This window comes from Hetaerina americana, unplaced genomic scaffold (genome assembly GCF_022747635.1).
Source record: "Hetaerina americana unplaced genomic scaffold, ioHetAmer1.1.p SCAF_71, whole genome shotgun sequence".
In the NCBI taxonomy this organism is placed as follows: domain Eukaryota; kingdom Metazoa; phylum Arthropoda; class Insecta; order Odonata; family Calopterygidae; genus Hetaerina; species Hetaerina americana.
This window is the reverse complement of record NW_027287328.1, coordinates 77,951-101,615: the sequence shown is the minus strand read 5'-3', so window position 1 is coordinate 101,615 and position 23,665 is coordinate 77,951. Positions and strand designations below refer to the sequence as shown.

At 41.6% G+C, this 23,665-nt stretch overlaps 1 protein-coding gene across 1 annotated transcript in view; it reads left to right on the top strand.

Annotated features, from left to right (window-relative positions):
* LOC139697279 (growth factor receptor-bound protein 14-like) overlaps window positions 1-23,665 on the top strand; it is a 306,000-nt gene that overhangs the window by 257,459 nt on the left and 24,876 nt on the right. Inside the window, exon 8 of the mRNA XM_071595937.1 lies at window positions 3,203-3,577. Within this exon, the coding sequence (XP_071452038.1) occupies window positions 3,203-3,577 (375 nt within the window). The remainder of the gene's footprint in view (window positions 1-3,202; window positions 3,578-23,665) is intronic.

The window sequence follows — 23,665 nt, the reverse complement described above, 5'->3', positions numbered from 1 at the left end:
TTTAACTTTTGTGTCTATGACTAATGGAGTAGTATTTGTGCAGAGCGTGCCTATATATTTCAATTAGTTTATCCGAAGGTAAATTATCGCGGCTATGCAAAAGCGGAAAGTTATTCAAATGAAGATGTATTTCTTGCTTGGAATAGGCTATTTTACCTCTTTTCTCTCTAGATACATTAATTTCATTGACGACTCAATGCTCTCGCTCTCCCTGGGTTGTTTTTGCTTAATGATTCTTCAGCCAAAAGATTTCATATCGATTTTTCATTCCCAGGCTTGGAAACAAGACCTACCTGTTTTTCCAGTTGTAGTTATTTTATTCGTAGGTATTTGACCGAGCACAGTCGATTTCTGCGTGGTTGGTGGCGAAAAGTATAGCGCACGAAGAAGACACTTTTAAGTGTTGGATTAAATTAGTTTTTCTTTGACTGCACAGGTCGGTGTTCGCAGAGCGGATTGTTGGGAGAAATTCAAAGGGGGCGCGAAAAGTGGATGTAGGGCATTTTGATTGGCGATGGAATGTTGAAGACTGTGATAGAGGGGAGGATGTCACTCACGAATAAGTAAGGGGAGGAAAAGGATAGGGATATCGGGCGGAGTGAAGGATGGCGGAATGGAAGTAGGGTTTGTAGGGTGTGGGGTTGTGTTGTATTAGGAGAAATGTAGCAAACCCTACTTCATCTGTGGACTAACATCGGTAATTGGGGTGTCCTTCAAGTTTTCAGGCATTGTTATAAAATCATGGGATGGATTTTGTATGCTCCTTTCGTTCCCCAGTTTACGCGAGATAAAAAGAATGACTTTTTGTGTATGCGTAAATTATTTCGCGGAATTTGTTTTCCTCGCCGCCACGCCATCCGAAAAAAATTATCCCCCCGGCCACTGGTGCACGGTCGGATCTCCGTCACGCGATCCGGTATGCCTACTCCCGTCGCCGATTCACTTCTGACGAATGGCAGGAGCACAGGGAGGTGTCATTTTGACCAGAGTTGATCGTCGACCAAAGTTACGATCCGGGTGCGTCACAATATGTCGGATATGTATTATTCCTCTGTCGGAATCAGTCGACATCACGCTAATGAAAACTCGAAGAAACTCGAGAAATAACGACCCTGCTTTCCCGCGGCCCCTGCACGCATCGGGAGAACGAGGCAGCTCAAATCACTGGCGCACAAAATGGACGGCACTGCTTGTGGGGACGCCGAGGGCAGTCGTACTGGAGGCAGTAAATGCAAATTATGAACAATTATTGTCGGTATCAATCAACCCCACCATTTTAGCTACATTTAACGAATTATTATTTCGGTTTGAATGTAAGTAGAGCATTTAAAAGGGGAAATGTTTCCTGTACATTCGTTCGCATGATAAAATCGGCGTTCTTTTTATTCGGAAAGCTGAGTAAATCATATCCAGTAAGAGTTAAGTAATTTATGCTTGGAGACCTATTGTTATTTTTTTTATTTCTCCTCCGTTGCATTGTGAAATTACTGATGACCAATTATGTTTGTGTAATTTGAAATTAGGCTTAACTCAGGAATAATATTAGGGTTTAGCTTTGTTTTACTTTGCTTTGTTTGGCTTTGATCAGAAACTTTGCTTTAAATTTTTATTTTTAGGTTTTCATTTTGCGATTGAAGTAAAGAAAAATATCAGTTTGTTTTTCGGCACGCAATTTTTATCGTTAGCATATCCTTATTTCCTATCGCCAAAATAGAACATTTTAACTACGCGGAAAAGTTTAAATAGTACCTACTTTGCGTGAGGGGGGTTATTGTTTTATAATTGATACTAATTTAAATGCGCAAGTCCGGGTTTATTTAATATACATTCGTATAATGTATCACAGCTTTCATGGACTGACGACAGGCTCAGAACCGTAATCGATGCTTGATTACGGCAACATACGAGATAGTGCATACATTTCAAATGCAAAGGTGCCGGTATATGTGCAAATTATTTCTTGTCCTGACTCGAAATATTGCTTTGATTTGCGGTTTTTCATTTCTTTTATTTTTCTTTCCCCTTGAACTCGACTGGAAATACAAACAATTTGCGCCGAAATTAGATCATTGTTATCATTTGATTTTGAGGCAATAGCTCCTGATACCCATTTAGTCTTATCACAAACCAAGTTTCTCTCAAGCAAAATTGATAGTAAATCCATTCCCGTGCTTTCAGAATCCACTCTCGATCGACTCTGGAGTTCATCAACTGATGGGGTTCTGTTGTTCCACTTATAGATAGCTGCCACCAGCCCCTTAATATATCTGGCTGGCTCATGAGCTCGGGGATTGTGTTATGGTCTTAATTTGCTCTTCTGAATGAGTCCCTCAAACTGGAAGTAATAGAATCCATTCCCCGACCATTTTGAAATTTCCATTTCCGAACTAATGACCCAGTGACCAACCGGAGTTTTAATCGTGACGTTGATAGCTTGAATCACTCGAACCGGATTTGGGCTCTCTTCGTCAGACAAAATCATTCCAGTGCATGAGACCAAATTTCAAATCTATATTGACAAATAATGTAAACTTCGACCAAAATAATACGTATAACCGTCTGCCAGCTCCTATAAGATATTTTACTTAACAATCGATTAGTTTCAATAATATTCAACAGAGCGACTGCTTCGTATATGCGGAATAAAGAGATAGGATTACTGCTAAATATGTGCCACTCACTATTTGAACATTGTTTAATTCTATTTAATGCTATCTTATAAATTTTCAATATTTTGTCCAACCGTTAATGTGACAGACGGAAGGGTTTAAATTTTCACAGATTGTCTTCTATTTAAATTTCCGCTGTATTATCATTATTGATTTCCCTTTTATTCGGAACTAATTTATTTCTTAGGCTTAAGTGTCTCATTCTACTGTTGACGACTTCTTAAAAAGCTTTCAGTCATTGAAATATGGTAAAGTTTGAAGCTCTGTAAAAATTATTTTACAACCTGAACTGTTGTCAAAAATATTTGCCTGAAACTTTTGCGTGTTCGATTTTCACGAAGTTATGCTCGCCTGGTAACTAGGTATGGGCGATTGCCTCACTAGTGCCTACATCTCCAAAGAGTATTTTATTTTAAGTGTTGTGCATTCCGGTGGATCTTGAACATCTTTCCCCAAAAGTTTCAGGGTTGCTGCTCTTGTGATGTTTTGTGACGGTCTCTATAAATTTCTCCCATCTTCTTGATATTTCGCAGGGTGGCGATGGGTCTGAAGGGGTCGGCTCCAGCGGCAGCAATAGCGGCGTCGGCGGAACTCAACTGCAGGTGTTCGCCCACCTCCAGGACTACAACGTGTACTCGACGTTGAACGCCAAAAACCAGTTCCGGGCCCCGACAGAGTTCGGCCTGTGCCTGCGGCCCACCGCATACTCGTCGCCCCCCTCGCCATCCGCGTCCCCATCCTCGTCCACCTCCTCACTGGACGGCCCCTCGCCGTTGCCCCCGTCAGCGCCGCACTCCTCCGAGGAGGGAGGAGGCCCCGGCGCCCTGGCCCCCAAGTCCCTGAGGTGCCTCGCCTGCGACTCGGAGAGCGCCCGACTCTGCTGGGTCACAGCCATGAGGCTGGCCAAGGTTAGCGGATTGCATCTTTTTTCTCTTCGCGCCCTCTACCCACCGGCAATTTCTCTCCTCCAGTCTCGGCCCTTCCTTCCCCCTTCACTCCCGTCCGCCGCGGACGAAGCTCTCGCCATGGAGTTTCGGGGAGGGAGAAAAGAGAAGAGCGAGTCTTTTTCGAGTTTTACGTAACCCCGACTCGGCAGCGCGCGGCGACCGGGTCGCTCCCTCTCCTAGCCTTCCCCGGGGACTTAATTGGACCGATCTTGTGCTGGGTGGGGTCGTTTGATGGACGGAGGAGACAATGGGATTTGCGCGCGCTGGGACGAATTCCTCATTGTTGTTGCTCCACGCCATTTTGGTTCTAGGCAATCAAACTTTTTCCGAACCGTCGCGTAGGAAATCACGGACGTCGCACGGGTTGTTGGGTTCCCGAATGTTTTTTTTTTGAGTAAGGAAGAGGAGCCCCCCTGCCCTCCGGGTTATCACTTTTCCTGGTCGTAATTAATACTTATCCCGACGGTAAGTTTCTCAACCGAAAGTGCTAATGACTCAGGGTCTTTATCGTGCGAAATCAAGAAATCACTTGCAAGGGTTCATCGACCATGCGTGCGTGTTTTCATGGTCCGTTTGGCGTTGCTCTATTGCAACGTTGCGGGTGGGTGAACAAATTGTATTAATCAGGTAAAGGAGGTCACCGTAAAAATTAATGGTTGCAAACAAAAATACGAGGAAAGCAAAATTTCCCCACGTAGGTATTTGACCTATGCAGGAAAGGTCCGCCTCTGGAAAGTCGATTCGAGGTATCGTCTTAATTAATAGAAATCTGATCACATACGATCGTATACCGAGAACTGATCGCATTTGAAACGTACAACTGCTAAGAACCTCAATGGCGTGATTCGCAAGTGTCGTTGGAGGATATCGCAACCTAAAATATTCTACCTGGATGTGAAGAAAGGAGTTTTAGAACTCCAGATGTCAGTTCGCGGTTAAATTGCAACTGGAAATGAGTAAAATCAGAGATACTGATTGAAGCAAAATGTATTATTAATCTTTTCTAATTACGCTTCCGCTGTCCAAATATAAAACGAATTTAACATGAATGAAGATTGTTTGGACCTAAAGTAGTCGTAATAAATATTGTAAATTGTATTAAGTTTGGTAAAATGAATATAATTTACAATAATAAACTAAACTAATTCAGAGTCTAAATGCTCGGCGGGAGCTCTCTATAGTATTATGTTATAGAAGTTACTATATGCCCTTACCACACCATTTTTACTCATGACTTTTTAACTTTACAGATTTGTTCTTGTTTGAATGAGAGGTTAAGGGGTCAATTTAGAGGGATTTTTATGCAAGGATTACAAAATTAATATTTTGTTTAATGCTAAGATGAATTTAAAAAAAAAAATAGCAGATTTTTCATGAACATCGCCTCTTTACTTTCGTAATGCATATATCTGCGAACTAATCCAGTATTCCAACATAAAATTGAACGCGTGGTTAAGCATTGCTAAAGTTCAAAGTATTCCATCATGACAGATCGCCAACATTTTTTAGACCCCATTCTCTAGTCAGGCGATTTCCCTTATTGTCCATTTAAGTGTTCCTTGAAACGGCGAGTGGTACCAGAGCGAACGTTTGCCAGTTAAGAAAAAGCTTCTCCAGAAACGTTCTTCAATGGCTTTGCATTAAATTCTGCGTTTAACCCAGAATTTTTGCACATTCACCTTCAACTTGAATTTTTCAATTTTATTCGTCCTACCTTTGCATTCGTAAGTCCTTTGATCTGAAGATCGATTATTTGTGGTCCATTTATCCTACCTTGCCCCATGTCACTAATGTGTTTCGTTTATTTTTTTAATCTCTGACAAATCAAATTTTGTGTAAAAAACAGGCTATGCGCGAGACCTGACTTGAAAGCAGAAAAGTCATCTATTTACGTCTCAATAACTCTCCTTCCTTGCATGTCTCACCCTTTAGCCATAGAATATTAGATATTCCCTTGACTTTCTGGCTCGATCTTTCTTTTCCATCAGCTTCTGTTATATTTCTGATAAATCCAATATTTCTCCATGATTGTCCGATCAATGTTTCTTTTTCGTTTAACGCTCCATATTGCCCCTCTTCTGTATCCATACTTTCCCTGATTTCATTTTGGATGTGTTCATTTTGGATCTGTCGTGAGGTGCTCCCACACGAAACGTATATAGTATCCCCACCTTGCATGGTTCTAGACGTATCCTCTTCGACCGGAGTGGTGTCATCTCCTTAAGATGAGCGTCTGTTCCCGATACATTCCGCACTCGAGGCCCCTCGATACCCCTTTGCTTCCTCACACTTAGTTCACGGCTCCCATCTCGGTTTCGGCGAATCGGGCAATGTGGCGTGGTCGGACGGCCGGCCGAGGGAATATTTCGTGGGGAACGAGGGACTTGCGAATTGATAGCGTGAAAAGGCCTCGTTATCCCGGAGCGACCGTAATCGTCGGCGGAAATGGGAGTGGAAAAAATTGGCCGGTGGAGTTGGTGCGAAATCGATGGCGAAATGGCACTCGGCTCGATGATGTGTGCTCGCACTTTGGAGTGTGATTTTCGGAGGAGCGGGGGCAGTCGAGCGAAACCGCAGAAGAGCCGCGAGTGTGGTCAGGGGCCTCCCTTGATCGCGCGCCAGCCTTCAATTCCTCGGCCGTCATTCGTGCTTCTCCAGCAGATGGGTAAGGGAGGGTGGCGTTAAAGGATGGGGCACAGGAAACCCTTGGCTGTCACAGTTTTTTGTCTCACGGTTCCGTAGTTGGTTCGAGATTTCCGCGATCTCAACGTTTTATATTCGAACTACAGTCTGCCCAAGCGCAGACCAAGAGACATGTACATAGGGCAAATTCAGGACGTAGAACAGAGAGGGTATCAAGGATTGAGGGCATTGACATTAAATAGAGTAGAATGGAAGGCTGCAGTAAATCAATCCTTGGATTGAAATACTAATGATGTATATATATATATATATATATATATATATATATATGTATGTTTGTATATATGTGTATGTATGTATATATATATATATGTATATATATATATGTGTGTGTATATATATGTATATATACTACCTTGATCAAAAAGTTCCCGGAATAACCACCGTGTGGCGCTCCCATCGTTCCGATTTGAGTTCTGTTTTTTTTGTTAAATTGGTACATCTGTTGTTGATATTTCCTTTAAATCTTAGTGTCATAACTTGACATTTGCAAAAGTTACGTAGCCAAGAGTACATCTATCTCTGTGTGTGTTGGCGATTTTTTACAATTTCAGAAATGGATTTAAATTTGCAACAACGAACTTGTATTAAATTTTGCGTAAAAAACGGATTTAGTGGCGCACGGGCTTCAGTAGCAGGGATCGCCAGAACGCCGTGACAACGCAGAAGACGACGCCCTGCCTTAGAAGCCTAGGCGGCTGGAAAGGCAACACAGTGGAGCCCCGACCGGAGTAACGGGGGTCCGTCCACGAGAATTGGCACGGACGTTGGAAATGTTGGAAAAGTGTTTCGGCAACGATTCTCTAAAAAAAACGGTCGTTTACCAGTGGCACGAGCGGTTCAGAAGTGGTCGTGAGTCAATCGAAGATGATGAACGCAGTGGCAGACCATCGACATCGAAAGTCGGTGAAAAAATTGATAAAGTAAAAGAAATGTTGGTCAATAACCGCAAATTAACCATCAGAGAAATAGCGGAGGACTTGAACATTGCCTATGGATCCGCCTAAGACATTGTGGTTAATGATTTGGGTTTCCGTCGTGTAGCAGCAAAGTTGGTGCCAAAAGACCTCAATTTCATGCAAAAAAGAGACCGTGTTGACGTCGCAAAAGACATGATTTGCGAGGCTGAATCCAATCCCACATTCATCAAAAGGATCATTACTGGAGACGAGACGTGGGTTTATGAGTACGACACGCAATCCAGACATCAGGCAAGTGAATGGCGTTCACCAAATGAGCCGAGACCAAAAAAACCACGTCGTTTTCAGTCAAGAAAGGAGGCAATGCTGACGGTTTTCATGGATTACAACGGTGTAGTGCATCATGAATTTTTGCCAGAAGGCCAGACAGTAAACAAAGAGTATTATTTGGGCGTTATGAGACGTTTGCGTGAAGCAATTCGCCGAAAGAGACCAGAAATGTGGGCAGAAAACTCGTGGATTTTGCACCATGATAACGCACCGTCGCGCAGTGCTATCATTATTCGTAATTTTTTGACGAAAAATGCAACAAATACCATCCAACAGCCACCGAATTCACCTGATTTGGCTCCCTGTGACTTCTTTCTGTTCAATCGAGTTAAAAAACCATTACGGGGAACGCGTTTTAGCAGCCGAGAGGAAGTAATGGAAAAATCGCAGGAAGCACTGATGGACATACCGAAAACCGAATATAAAAAATGTTTCGAGGATTGGATCAAGCGCTGGCATAAGTGTGTTGCAGTCGATGGGGATTACTTTGAAGGGGACAATATAGATTTAGATGAATAAACTTGTATTTTTAATTTTCTGAATAAATTCCGGGAAATTTTTGATCAAGGTAGTATACACATTTATATTGAAATAGATATAAGGAAAAGGGATAGGATCACACATACATGACGAACACTGGAGAGGTGGGGAAGGCAGAATCAAGCAGATCACGAATGCAAAAATATTTCCTAGACCGGGATTTGAACTCCGCATCTTTCCACTTGCCGGGCGGAGGCTCTTAACCACTTGAGCTATCCAGGAAATGTAATTTACACTGAGATCTGCGATGCTGCGATCATTTATGTGTGTTCCTATCCCTTTTCCTTATATCTGTTTCTATATAAATGGGTATTTGTTCGCCATTTGGCGGGATTACGTGTTTGAATGTGTGTGTATGTGTACATATATATATATATATATATATATATATATATATATATATATATATATATATATACACATACATACATGTACTTTAAGTTTGTATATATTCGCACACACTCAAAGTTCATACAAAGACGAATTTCACGCTTTAAAGACGTGTAGCGTTAGGAAAAAACCGGTTATATACATAAAGAACATACTTAGATACGCGTGTCTGTCAGCAGTCAACATTTTTTCAGCAAAAATTCGCGATTTTTTAGGGTAGACAATGACGAAGTTTTGACGTCATTCTTTTTCGTGTTAAATGCAAATTTTTGCGCACACTTATCTGGAATTCCGGGCGAACTGTGAAGGCACAACCACGATATTATCGGGATTTCGAAAATTTCGAGTCCATCTTGAATAAGCTCCGACCATCTTTAGCGAGGAAGTCATTGTTTGCAGGAAAGATTCATCCACTGCGATAAGGGTTCTGCCTACACCCGAGCAATCTTGAAGTCGACTGAATGTCTTAATGGGTTAGCGCCGAGTTTTGCACGGACGTAGACTTCTTATCAAAGTAAGCTCAGGATCAGCTACGTGAGAATTTAGGGATGTGAGTACTGTTTTCATTGACTCTGCGTGCATGATGTAAAAGGTGTTTTATAGAAACTGAAAGTTAGTGTGTCTCTAGCACTTATTACTGATTAACACCTTATCTACGTTCAGGATAGATAATTCATAAAATGACGGCGTGCCGTGAAACATGACTCACTGTTGCTAAGGAAACATGACTCACTGTCGTTGGTAAGTGTTTGGAAAGAGAGCAGTATTCATTACCAGTCAGTCAACATCGTGCATGTATAAACATATATTTCTGGGAGACCCCTATCTGTATGTTCCTCTTTTACACTCGAACAACTCAAAATTTCCTCATAAGGTATCATTCGAAGCACCTTTTACAGGCTTTGAGGGAAGTATTTCATATTAATTTCATACAAACCGGTATTTATTTTTTTAATCGACGATTAAAAATGTCTTTCACAGACTTTTGAGGAGACTCTTTAATGATAGGGTTTATGTCCGTAAAAGTATTTCATCCGAAGCTGCTCCACTAATGTAGAAATATATAGTTTGTTATTCAATACATTATTTTACCGTTTCTGAGAAATATTGTTTTTTTATGCTAAAAGCTGGGAAATTCTCATCCCATCCAATACCGCAAACGCTAACTTCGCGGGATCCCAGTGAAACTGGAAGTGACCACACTCGTTAATATTCTTCTCGCTACGATCGACTGTTTTACCATGTCACCTATCGGCAACATCTCGGAAAACACCCGTTACAATTTTGTGCATAGAGTAAGAAGAGGCAGAGTCACGTGACTTTGGTGTATTATGCGCGGCGGTTCAAAAATTGCTTACGCACAAAATTGACTTTATGACAAAATTACGATCATTTGTCAACTGATTCGTCTCGGGAAGTATTTACATGGATTATATATATATATATATATATATATATATATATATATATATATATATATATATATACATATATACATACATATATATGTATACATATATGTATATATACATATATACATACATACATATATATATATACATATATACATACATACATATATATGTATACATATATATATATATATACATATATATATATATATATATATATATATATATATATATATATATATATATATATATATATATATATATATATATATATAATGGTTTCCACAGAAACAATGCTGAAACTAGGACAGTCTAATTTGTGAACTACATTTTACGTTGAGCTTAGCGATTATCTTATTTTTTATTTTTTGTGTGTCTACCGCTTTTGCGGTAGTATTGTGAATTTTTCTGATCTATATCTGATCGACCTGAAATGTTGTTCACCCCTCTATTGGCTAAAAGTCGTATTGACTACTGATGCAATCAAAGTTCCCTACCGTCATGTTAGAAAACCATCGAATCCTTAATACTTTGCTAAGTCACCACTGACCTAATGTCACGTTATAGTGGCACTCTTGGCGACAGTGTTGTTGCCTCTTCGGGTGACGTCATGGGCTCTCAACCTTTCCGTAATTATATGTATTGTTTTGTAATTGTGAGAGCACGAATAACAAAACTTATGCATAAAGGTAACGCACGTTTTGCACTTTTTTATCTATTTTTAATTTTTGCATTTTGCAAGCATCGACCCAAATATTCTGTGCCAAATAATATTTCGTAGACATATTTTGGAAATTAGTCCGAAAACGTGTTCCTTTTACCTTATTTCATAATTAAAAAAAAAGTGAAGAGGCGTCGGAGTAAACAGTGCGCGGTGCCTACTTTGGGTGCCCATAATCGACAGATCGTTTTAACGTTAAACTGACGTTTCCATCTCACAATGTACACTCAAGACGATAAATTAAACTTTATTTAAATTTTTAGCCCTTATATTGCCTGAGTTAAAGTGGGAATGTATTCATATTAGTTCACAAAAATGACAAGATTACAATAATCTGTCCAGCATCGGTTTAAGAAAAACGGAGTATTCCTTCACATGTGAAGTAATGATTTTTTTTACTGATAATTGCCGCAGCATAGAAATCCATGTCAAGCATACTTTTTAAAGGACATGTCCCGGGAAAACTATCGCGCAATGACCTCTTATTTCTGCTTCGTGTCACATACAGCTATACATATGTCAGTTAAAAAATTTCAAAACATCTGAAGTTTTTCGACGTGAGGGTAAATAATATTTCCACCTCTGTGCCTCCTTCCCGCACGCAACAATTTCTTAATCGAATTTTGTTCCTCTCCGGGTGACCGAGATACTGGTAGTTTTGAGAATTTTCCTCCTTCCTTGCAACGGCCAAGGAGTAGTAGGTCTCTTCCATTTGGATGAATATCAGCCTGTGGCTCACCTGCATCTTTTCACAAAATGATCGCGCGCGCTCTCTCGCCTTCTGTCTCTCATTCGCATACGCACCTCATATTCAAGCGAATATAATGTCCATTTCCCATGGCAGTGAGCGAGTGCTAAAGCTCGTAAAAAACCACAACTGAATCATTATTCCCAAGCGTGACTAATTTCCTCCGTCGGTCAATGCAATCCCATTCGACAGCGCCGTCATCCAAGTTAAACTCGCCACTGATTGCATCGCTGCAGGTGTCTGTTTTACCGAACGATCAAACTGCATATCATGACGGGTTTTCGTTACGAAGGGCCCCCCACCCCTTCACCCGCTGGAAATCCTTGGCTAATTTCCCCGTCCATAAATTTTACCGTGATCCGTGCAAAATAATAGACAGAGAATAAGGGTTCAACGATTTCGTTACGAATGATTTGCCTGTGTGGGTATAGCTTAGATAAAAAAGCCATGGATCTCGTTGAGGTTCTGGTGAGGGTTACTCAATTTCAACCAGTGTTGACCAGGTTTCGTTACAACCGAGCTCGATGCAGCGTAGTGGGCGTATTATTTTCATGGTGAATTCATCATTCTTTCACCGGTTTGACGATTTTTTTATGAAATCCACCTGGCGTGCCAACTTGCGGGCATGTTGCAAAAAAACCATATGCGGTATGGTCTATTATATTATTTTGCGATTTTGCATTAAACGTGTTTCCATTTACCCCAATTCCAAAATCACTGCAATGATGCCGGCGAAGACATTTGGTCATTATAAATTCCAAATTATTGCTAACTTCGATCATTTTGTCTCCACGAACCGACCGTGACGTCGCAAACGCAGGATGGCAGAAAACCATTTTGCTTTTCAGTTTATTTATTCATAACATATTTACATATTACTGAGTTAAAATTTTAATCTACTGGTAAAAACGAAAAATTGATAAGAGGAAATAATATTTACTAGAGATTCACTCCGCAAACTTTCCTTGAAAATTCTCGGAAAGCGTCCACAACCTATGATTTTCGAGGGCCTTCTTTTATGCTTTGATAGGGGCCCGAGGACACCCACCACTGTGAATCCAATGCCAAAATTATTAATATTTCAGTGTTGGCGGATGAGATATAAGGCGTATCTCCGCGACCAGGCAAGATAGTCATATATTCCGAGCGACATTGAGAAGCCTCCATATGCCAGTGGAAAGATGTGACTGCAATGAATTCGCGTCAGTTTTGAAAAACTCTCTTCCTCAAAGCCGCGCCTGATACGTTTTCAATCCAGACCCCTTCCCGATTGCGATTAAGCAGATGTTAAATTTTCCCACTGCGTGGCCTCGCTTCCCGCGACTCGTTTGCGAATACGCTCCAGAGCAAATTTTCCTCAGGTGTAAACTTTGGCGAGGAACGCCTCTGTTTTACGACAATACGCGAATTATAAGTCCACCGTGGAAATGCACGTGGTATTAAATGGGGTGATTATCTTAGGGATCACACGAGAGTCGCATTAACATACAAAAGGAATTATGATAAATAGCTGCGTTAACTGTTGGCCATCTTGGAAAAGTGCGGAAATCACAGGTGATGTGGTACCGCCCGAGCGTTGGCGCTGAGTTTTTTACCCTCCTCCCCCCCCCCCTTCGTGTAGGTATTATGGAAGCGGAGTGTGTCTCCGTAAACTTTCTCTTTAGGCCCCGCGTGATAAAATGTTAAAACCTACCGGTCCACGACCTCGGGTTCCTTATGGAGTCTATCGCCGCACGAATCGCACGGCCTTAATTTGCAAGCCCGCTTATGTCTTCCAACCCGGGACATCGACCAAAAAAAGTGATGATGGTCATTAGCCGGGATGTGTCTATTCGGCTTGAAGTGGCAATAGTTTTCGTTAATGTTGTAGGTGCGCATTCGGGCCGAAGCTACTACCAAATGGATTTGCACGTTTACCGTTACTTATCAGTGACTGTGCGACTGATGGATCATTTCCCCGCGCACTCCGCTGTATCCCAGCGCCTACATGGGCGAAAGAGCAACCTATTTCTCTTATCCACCGTTGCGGTTCAGTGACCGTGTTAAACCTGAGGCGCGAGCATTTTGGCATGTTCAAATCCACGGCATTCTACTTTCCGAGCAAGATTATGGAGGTATATTAAATGCCCGCTCTTTGCCGTGGGGTACGCTTTCCCTGTGCATTCTGTTCAATTCTTCGAGACTGACGGACGCAGTTAATTATAGGTGCACCCGTAATTGTACACGAAGTGTAGATCAGTCTGGCCACCTCATTCCCCCCCCCTCCATCCTCACGAGATATGACAATGGTTCCTCGAGTCCGTACGCGCTCAATTATAACCCACGATGGGCGATATAGAAATTTCCGTTCCTTACAAGAAGTGAAGATTTAAATGTGATTTGCTTGCGATAAAATCTTTGTCTTGCCTTACCTCTTGGTTCGTCACGCAAGCTCTTACTCATTGTAACTCTTCGGTACCCAGTGCCCTGCGCAAAGGTTGTGCGACACGAGGCCTTCACGCCATATTTCAATGTATCGTCAAGTCACTGAGCTGTGGTGAACATCGATCGCATAATCATGTATCTAAATGCGAATATATTCATGTATAATTTGGGTCGTGTGATATTCTCTTAGCAAAATTGACGCATCGGTTAAAAATTAGCTGAAAATATCGAAATGAAGGGGAAATAGAGCGGGGTATATCGATCCCGTCGCTGCTATCATCGACACATATTAATGTCGTTTTTTAAAAGACGAATAGAGGGTGAAGGTCGAAAAAATAATCGCTGAGTAGCGAGACGCTGAATCCAATGCGATATGTCGTCCATTTGCATCTCGAAGAGGATATAAATGCAGTGGGAAAGAAATGACTCGGCTGTTCGACGTAATGATACTTCTGTACGGGCCGCGTCAGCGTTTTAAGGCCGCCGTTAATGTTTACCCGCGTGAAAACATTGGTGGAAAATTTAATAGAACTTTCAATGCAGCAAATATATCGAAATTTTCGTCGATGCTCAGTTTTAAGAATCGCATGATCCTACCCAACGCTACCAAAATGAATCCTCCCCTCCTTTTTTCTCTTCTTCTCACCAAAATCCCGACCACCGCCGCCCGCCCCCCCTCCTCCCCCACCTCGCCTCGGGTTCTACTTCCATAAATTACGGGCCGAACATGTGTTTCCCCTCCTCCTCCCTCCCTCTCTCTATCTCTCTCTCCCGTCCCACAGATCAGCCGATCGAGGAGTTATTGGGACATGTTCCCCCGCCTTTACCCCACCCTCTCCGCTGCCCTCTGGTCGCGAAACCCTTTTCCGTCGTCTGTCCCCGACATGGCCCCTCCCCCTATATTTCCCCTCCATGATCCGATGGTCGGCAAATCTTTTTTCCCCCAGAGTGAGGCGGTGGTTTCGCGGATGTCTAAAATCTCCAAGACCAGCCGCGCGCAGGAGACATCAAACCGATTCCCCCGTATGAATTACCGGAGCGAAATTTGAAAAAAAAAACAATTTTAAACACTGAACAAGGACTGATTTCGCGCGGCACGACTCTAGCCGGGATAATTTTATTTCGGTTCCGTAATTAACTGATGCTCTTAATTTAATTAAGCGCTCATTCAGGTCTCTCGACTTGTTCGTCGCCGGCGCTTCGCGGGCCTTCGGTGGCTTCGCCATGTCGCTGCGTTGCTGCTGTCGTAATCTCTCTCCCGCGGCGGTGGCCAGAGTGGGCTTAATCGCAGATCAGGGTCTTCGTACGGCCCGGTTTGTTATATTGATTCCTCGTGAGCGTCCCCTCGGGTGATCTGGCCACGGATTTCCTTTCGTTCGCTTGGGAGTTTCTGAGTTTCTCTCTCTTTGCGGGGAGTTGGATTTTGGGAAACTTCCAATCATCGACGCTGATAATTTGGACGGTTTACTTAATAACCTAGCGGGACAAAATCCTTGCGGATCTTAAAAATCTGTAAAGAGGAGTGGGGATGGATTTTCATGCATTAACAAAAATAATGTTATAACCTTTTTCCTACTCAGAAAGTCAAAAATCTTATTAAATTGAAAACGAGTGCAATAATTAATAGGCCGCAATGAATACTGCAGAAGATACTTTAATGCTCGGGGGTCAATAGCTATTCAAAAGTTGTGTCGGGGATGTAATGTTATATTATTTTGGACAAATTACAAAAAATCAGTCGTTATACGGTGGGAATGGGAATACTCTGCGAAATACATATAAGCAATGGTCCACATAGGCGATATATTCCACCATGGTGACGAGGCATCCTTTTCTTGGATCCGCTACTGGCCATTAATTTGCGCGGTTTTTGTTCCTGTCGACTGAGAAAGAAAACCTATCCCAGAAAGTTATCATTTTTTAATTCTTGGAAAGATCGTTTTGAGCGTAATTGTTTAATCCGTAAATAAATGTTGAAAATTGAGGCACAACACTCTGGTTTTCCAGTTTTTGTTATAACGCAATTTGGGTTTCGGCGTAAAACATCATCACTGATGGAGACGTTTCACGTCGAAACCCGGGTCGAGTTATGGTAAAAACTCTGGAAAACCCACTTATTTATGTCGCAATTATGTTCCAAATAGTTACGGCTGAAAAAAATTCAGAATTTTAACAAGATAGGCAATCAGTCGCTTCCAGTTGCCAATGAATTTATTTAAAATTGAGGAGCATGCTATTGTTTGTTACGATACAGCATATTTTGAATACTTCATTTTACCATAGAAGCCATTAAAATCAGAGAGATATGTTGAAAACGTAAAAATTTAGCAGTAATTTTTTCCCCGAGAGCAATAAGGGACAGAAACAGTTGCGACAACTATTTAAGACGACAAATGTGAGATACGAACACACGAGTATATCTAGGCTTAGTGGATTCTTTTATGTTCTGTGTTTTTATCTCTTGTGTAGCTGCTGGTACTAATTCAACCAAACACCTATAACTTGTTTTCGGGTTGCCATGATATTTTTTCTTTATGTACCTAGTTTGAGTTTGATCTCGTGTATTTAGTCTTGTTGAAGATACTAGAACTATTTGAGCGATAGATATTATGTTTCTTTGTGGGCGTGATTTTTCTACTAATGCTAACGGTGTCCCTTCTTCATGAATTAGACACTCGTAATAATTCGTTGTCTTAAATGATAGAAATGTTTGGTAACTACCAGTCTTTCATACGCGGTATATTACCACAACACTTTGCGGACTGTGTTTACCCATTGTATTCCCTGCTGTACACCTTTGCCAGTAGCCTGTACAGTGTTCTGTAGATGTAGATTAAAGCCAGTTCAATGGAATCACGTTCAAACCTTGTAAAATGATATCTTGAGGAATGAGAAAAAATCTCTGTGGATTTCAAGAAACTTTACGTGACCGGTTTCGTCACTTATTTGACATTTTCACATCTACATGAAGATATCACATAGGTAACGAACGCGATCGTATCGCAATAAAGTTTGGTGAAATATACACTTTTTTCTTATTCCTGTAGTAAGTGTGTGTGTGTGTGTGTGTATATATATATATATATATATATATATATATATATATATATATATATAGTTTATTATTTGTTGGGCTAAAACAGAGGTCAAGGAAGGGCGTAACATACTATCTTCTTCCTGATTCAATAAAATGTTTGTGTTATTTTGTTCTCCATATTATGCGAAAGTGAATATTTTAGTCCATTTATTCAGTCAAGCAATGCTAAAAACAAGTGTACCTCCTTATTATGCGTCGCAAACAGAATCCACTACGAAAGTGGAAAATATTTATCTGGGTTTATCCTGCTAAAAAGGTTTATGGCGACTCCTATATTATAACAAGTCAATTCGAGTATCTGAGCGAAGTAGATAAACATGAATTCTTTAGAAACTCGTAAAAAATGTTGTCAGGCATTTAAAAAAAATTGGGAAAGATTTCGTTCTAGAATCAATAGGATAACATTTATGGCATTTGTAACATTTTCAGAAACGCCACCGTTTTGGCGAATAAAATGAGATGGTCGGTCTAGACGTTGCATTCGTCTCGGTTCAACTCATCGGTCCGATTGTCACGCTTGCAGTTGCCGGCCACACTGCAGATGGGGTATCTTGTGGCAAGGACGCTGACTGCACATGCATCAGCCGATGGTGTGCATACACCACTTTCCCGTGGCCAAGGTTGGAATCCCCCGCGTAGGGAAAAAAAACAACGACCCGAGCGTCGATCATATATGCAATAGCTTGATTACGAAAATTACTTCACTTGAAATTCTAATTTGGCGCGCGAAGGAAAACGTGATCTCGTGCACGCAGCTCTCGTCTCAAAGTGTTCTTTTTTTTCGGAAGGTGACCTTCGCTCTTCACGCGAAGTCCACGGAGTACTGGACCACTCCCCATTGCAAGCCATAGGTTTGTGATATTTTTGGGGAGTTTTTTCGGGTTGGATGGTTGAGCTGCGTCAAAATTCTCTCTCTCTCTCTTTCCCTCGCTATCACGCCCACCTTTCCCACCACAACTCGCCCTACGGCCCATCTCTCATCTCGCTATAAATGGGCCGCGGTGGGGGAAAAAAATAAATGTTCCAATCCTAACCCCCTCCGGGCAGAGCTCGTCGAGGAATCTCCCTTATTAAATAGATTGTGTTCCGGCCGAAAATGTCGGTGGTGTCATTATTGCTGTTTCGCTTATTGCACCCTGTTAGTTTTTTCCCGGGGGAGGGAGGCTCCAATTATATACCGGGGACTAATCAGGGGGGCGGAAAATTGTCGGGGCGGAAGGGGTGGGGTACCCGCATGTAACGGACGAGCGAAAAGTCACGCAATCAGGTGTAAGTTAATAAGGACAAAATGAGGGGGGGGGAGGGGGATAATTGGTACCCGCTTCTGTCAGGGTTGTGGAAAAGTCGAAGAAGTTCTTAATTGTGCCCAAATAATTTGATGCAAATGTAATACACTTCGTGTCGAGTATGGATCGGAGGCTTGACCCATTGGAGAAACATCCCGGAGAAGAATAGCTTAGTCTTTGAACCTTGGTGCAGGAGGCGGATGTTGAATATCAAATGGACAAATAAAATAGGAAACTAAGAAGAATTGAGGAGATCAGAGAATGAAAAGGCGAAAAGGAACACTGTAAGGAAGAAAAGACTCCGAGGAAGGAATGGAAACACCTTGAGACGTAATGGATTTGCTATGTATGAGCTTTGCTGTCACAAAGAGACGCCAGTTGATCACTTTAATATGAAGCTTCGTTTTGTATGGCTCGAAACTTCGCTTATCCTCCTGTCGTTGAGACAGGAGGATAAGCGAAGATTGCAGGCCTTTGAGATGTGGGTGCGGAGAAGAAAGGAAAAAATAAAATGGATCGGAAGGGAAGCAAAATGATGAAATTCAAGGCATGGTGGCGGAGGAGAGAAGGGGGAGATGTTATAAATTCGAAGAAGTTGAGACAAATGGCTGCGGAAAATATTTACGTTCGAGCCAATGGGATGCTGAAGACGGGTAATACTGTACGTGTTATTGTAATATTCAATATGTGGTTTAAGAATATTTCGTGTCGTGTTGGTCAGAGATTAGAAGTACGTACAGCAGTGTAGAGCGCTAGGTTGATTCTATCACGGTAGACTCCTGCTAACAATCATAATAGCAGGGAAGATGCCACATGCGTAAGCCAAATAAATAGACGGAGTGCACAAGGGAGCTGGCATTCAAACGTGAAGGGTGCACGAGGGAGCTGGCATTAAAACATGAAGGGATGTCAGCAGTCACCTTATCTTCAGATTGGATTTCGGATGATAACAGTATGTCCAACTTGAGTTAATACACGACTCCCATTCCTACTCCTTTGATGTAATTATCATAGTAGATCATCTTCAGGTCCCGGGTCCTATTTTGAAACCTGGCTCGTCCATTAAAAGGTTTTTATTAGTATCATTTCCAAAGTTAAAAAAGTTTTTCTTTCTACCTTCAATATGGATGAATCCCACTGTGTCAAGTTCGAAACAGTGTTTCTGATCAACGAAGACGTTAGATACGAGGGGCGGGAAAAGGAAAAAGTCTAAATGGAAACCAGATCTTACTTCTAAATGGAAAGTTTGATAAGATGGTATAACTTCATGGGACGCATTTTAAGGCACCTGATGGAGATGATCTTTGAGGGAAAAGTGAATGTGAAACAATCGAAAAAGGAGAGTTATTTCCACAATTAGCGATATGAATCTGTGAAATAGCTCCATCGAGTAATAAAATCACACTTATTAAAGTTGCGCATACACTGTTTGAATAGTGTATGGAGCATTGCTAGAAGTGATTTTATCGAATCGTAGAGGGATATAATGGAGGAGGTACCGATGAGGAACAATTAAAGACGGACGTCTAAGAGACGAAATACGTAGATGTGAAGAGACTAGTCAATGGAATAATTTGAGCTACATTACTTAGTATATGATGACCAGTGATGACGACATTTCGTATATTGTCAAAATATTTATAACGAACGTATGTTGCTGCGTATTGTCAGTTTTTTTTATCATAATAATGCTGAAAACGTGGTATGTTTCTTTAATCCGCGCGATGGGCTGTCTGAAAAAAATCGCTTCGATACAAAGACCCTAAATTTAAATTGGTTTGACAATAATTGGCAAATTATATGAAGTTTTGAAGAAGCCTTTGGGGTGAAGCATTCTGGGAAGCTGTCTGCAATGGTCTGCAAAGTTTTAATTAACGGGCTAGAATTAGGATCGAGTGGCTTTTCACCGAATCCCCAGCCATGGTTTCCTCGAAATCGGACGTCGTTCCGTTCCTTTCTTCTCATTCCGAGATCTCGCCCCCCTACTGGGTCTCCCCCCCCCCTCCCACGGTCCATCGATTGCTGCTTCCTGGGCCGCAAACTCATTTTTGAGAGGCAGTGCTTTCTAAACTTATTTCTAGTTTGCTCCTTCCCCAAGGAATTGAAATATTTTTCGCGCATCCCTGAGCTGGAATTTTGTAACGCATATTGTGAGATTATATCCCGAGAAGCCCCCCCCCCCCCGGCACCTCGCTTGGAACTGCCGGCTTTTTGGAAAGTTTGGCAATCGATGCTAGTGTAAGGTGATCCGAGAATGAAACTTTCCGACATTTTCCGTCGCTGTCCCCCGGGTTTTTTTAGCCTATCGAACTTTGCTTTTCTTTATTATTTATTTTAAATCTTACCCACTTTCCCGTCCTATTATATTTTATATTTTTAACTTCCCTTTTCCTCTTTGTCTTCCAAGTCGTGCTGAGTGTATACGGTCCCCGCCCATGTGAAAGGTTACGTTTCCAAAGTCTGTGACGAAAATCCAGGTCATTGTTCCCCATAGGTATAACTCCGAAATCAAATGCGTGAGATGTTTCGACTTACTAGGGTGACCTTACTTTGGAATGTGGCAAATAAACCAAATGGGTGACCACTTGTGAATAATTGACCCTCATTTGAATTTTGCTAGTGGCGGATGGACTGAGTGGGCATTCATATTCGCAGCTAAATAATGAAAGAATCCTTGAGATAAATCTTCTCGGGATAAGTGAAGCAGTAGTACCAAAGAATGAATCGGCGCCGTCGTGTTGCACCTGGCGTATGAACAAGAGAGCGAAAAAAATGGCCAATGCAAAGCGGAGACCCTGATTTTCCGTAAGTGATATTCCATTGAGAATTTCGCCGAATCTACTAGCAATCGATTTGTAAGATTGAGCCATTTTTCAAGTTTCAAATCATCTCGGGAGTTCCGGCCACCGGATCCAGCTAAAAAAAGTCATTTTCCGTCTTCAAAATCCGGGAAGGCCGAGAAAAATATTTGGATTCAAAGCTGATTTCCCCTCAATTGTTATCAAGATTTCACCGACAGTTTCACGATTTCTCTTGCAGTGCGTTACCTCTATAAAGCTGTCTAACTTTTCAAAGCCAAAATGAAATTTAACCGGACGCTTCAAAGTAGGGGAGTTTACACTAGCTGGTCGAAGTCCGAACACCTTAATTCGTTTGCCAATTCTTGAGCGTCATGGCCGAAAACTGCGACTGGCGCACGGGAAAATCGAGGTGCCCACGCACTTGCAAAAGCTTTTGGAAACTCTGTGCACGTAAGCCATTCGTAGAGTTGACTTACCCCTATTGCCTCTGTGTTTCCTTCAACGCGTAAAAATCGGATGAACAGCGGACCAAATGAATTCTTCCTCAATTCAAAACGATTCCGAAGGCCAAACGTTTTATTGGCGAAGATGAATTCAATAAAAAAATAATTTTTCATTGCATTGAAACAACCTTTTTCAAGAGTAAATCTCCTAATCTCCTCTCCTATCCCTGCCGACATCCAATGTTTTCCTCTCATATGCATTATCATCCCAGAGGTGAGCGCCATTGAAATATACGGTATATAATGTCCCAGAGGTGATTGTCATTATAATATACGACGACTCGTACATATAGCCGGCCCCGGTGGCGGCGGGGTAACATCATCCGCCTGCTAACCCAGAGGTCGTGGATTCGATTCCCGCCTAGTTTGTTTTTCCTCCGCGTAGGACATGGGTGTACATATGTAATTGTCAAATTATGTCATTGTTCGGAATCCGATGTAAAGGCCGAAGTGCTGTCTTCGGACTAATGCAAAATAAGTAAATAAATATAGTGAACAATTTGAGGTAACATTTGCTTAGGAATTAAATCCACGCAGCTCCCTTTCGGGGAGAAAAAATTCAAAAACAAGTCTTGTTTTTTAAGTTTGACCAGTTAAGAGTTACTTTTTCTCGGAATACTTCATTTGTTCCCTCAGCATACTTCCTCTGGACAATTAACTTCTTACATCATTTCTTCCATAGCATAGCTTCAACAAACTTCCTTTCGGGAAGTTAACGTATTTTATGCGTGCTATCTTTTTATCGTTTTACCCCTCCACCGAGTCTCTCCTCTATCGTACATCTTGTTATCTTTCATGATTTCATTAATTGCAAATGGCTTCCCTGTCGGTTCGCGTCTTATTGCGTCCACTCCACGGCCTGGTGTCCTCATGACATTTCCGATGGCTTCACGTGAGCAGGGAACAAGCCCCCCCCCCCCTCTCACACCCCCCCGTGATCTTGGTAGTTAAAGGAGGGGGGGTATCAAACGAGAGCGATGGTTGGGATGACGTGAACCTTTTGAGTGTGCGTAATGGAATAAGTACTTCATAAACGGGTACCGTCCACTCGCGAAATTAAGGAGGACGGAATTCATCAGCCTGGAGGTCTAAAGGCGGCGGAACGGCGATCGTTTAAAGGGAAAAACTCATGACACCAGACGAAGCTACGCTCTCGTATCTGCAATACATTTTCCGCAGTAGTTTCCTTTAATAAAAAAGAAATGGGGTTAGACAGGGCTGTTCCCTATCGGAAATAAACACCACCGGGAATTCTTAGTTAAAAGAATGGTGTTTTCCGTCACAATCCTCAAATGTGTTCCCTGTTTCTTCTCGCCGCTTCCATTGGTCGCTACCCCAACATTCCCCTTTCCTGTTCGACGTATTGTATTCGTAATCTAACTCAGAATTTCTTCCTATCTTCCCCACATCATTCTTTATCCATACGGGTTTCTAAAATGTCCCGTTTATTAATGCATTTCAGTATTTGCGTGCCCATGGCGATTTGACCCATTTCCATTTGAGATAAGAGACTCAAACTAGAGGCGTGTCGTGTTGCGTGTCCAATTTTACTGTGGAAACATCAGAAATAAAAATCCATCTCTCTCAAAAAAAATAAATAAATATATTTATATATTTGTATATATATATATACACACATATAAATATATGCATATATTAACATATATATACATATATATATACATTTATATATACATATATATACATTCATATATACATACTACCTTGAACAAAAAGTTCCCGGAATAACCACCGTGTGGCGCTCCCATCGTTCCGATTTGAGTTCTGTTTTTTTTGTTAAATTGGTACATCTGTTGTTGATATTCCCTTTAAATCTTAGTGTCATAACTTGACATTTGCAAAAGTTACGTAGCCAAGAGTACATCTATCTCTGTGTGTGTTGGCGATTTTTTACAATTTCAGAAATGGATTTAAATTTGCAACAACGAACTTGTATTAAATTTTGCATAAAAAACGGATTTAGTGGCGCACGGACGTTGGAAATGTTGGAAAAGTGTTTCGGCAACGATTCTCTAAAAAAAACGGTCGTTTACCAGTGGCACGAGCGGTTCAGAAGTGGTCGTGAGTCAATCGAAGATGATGAACGCAGTGGCAGACCATCGACATCGAAAGTCGGTGAAAAAATTGATAAAGTAAAAGAAATGTTGGTCAAT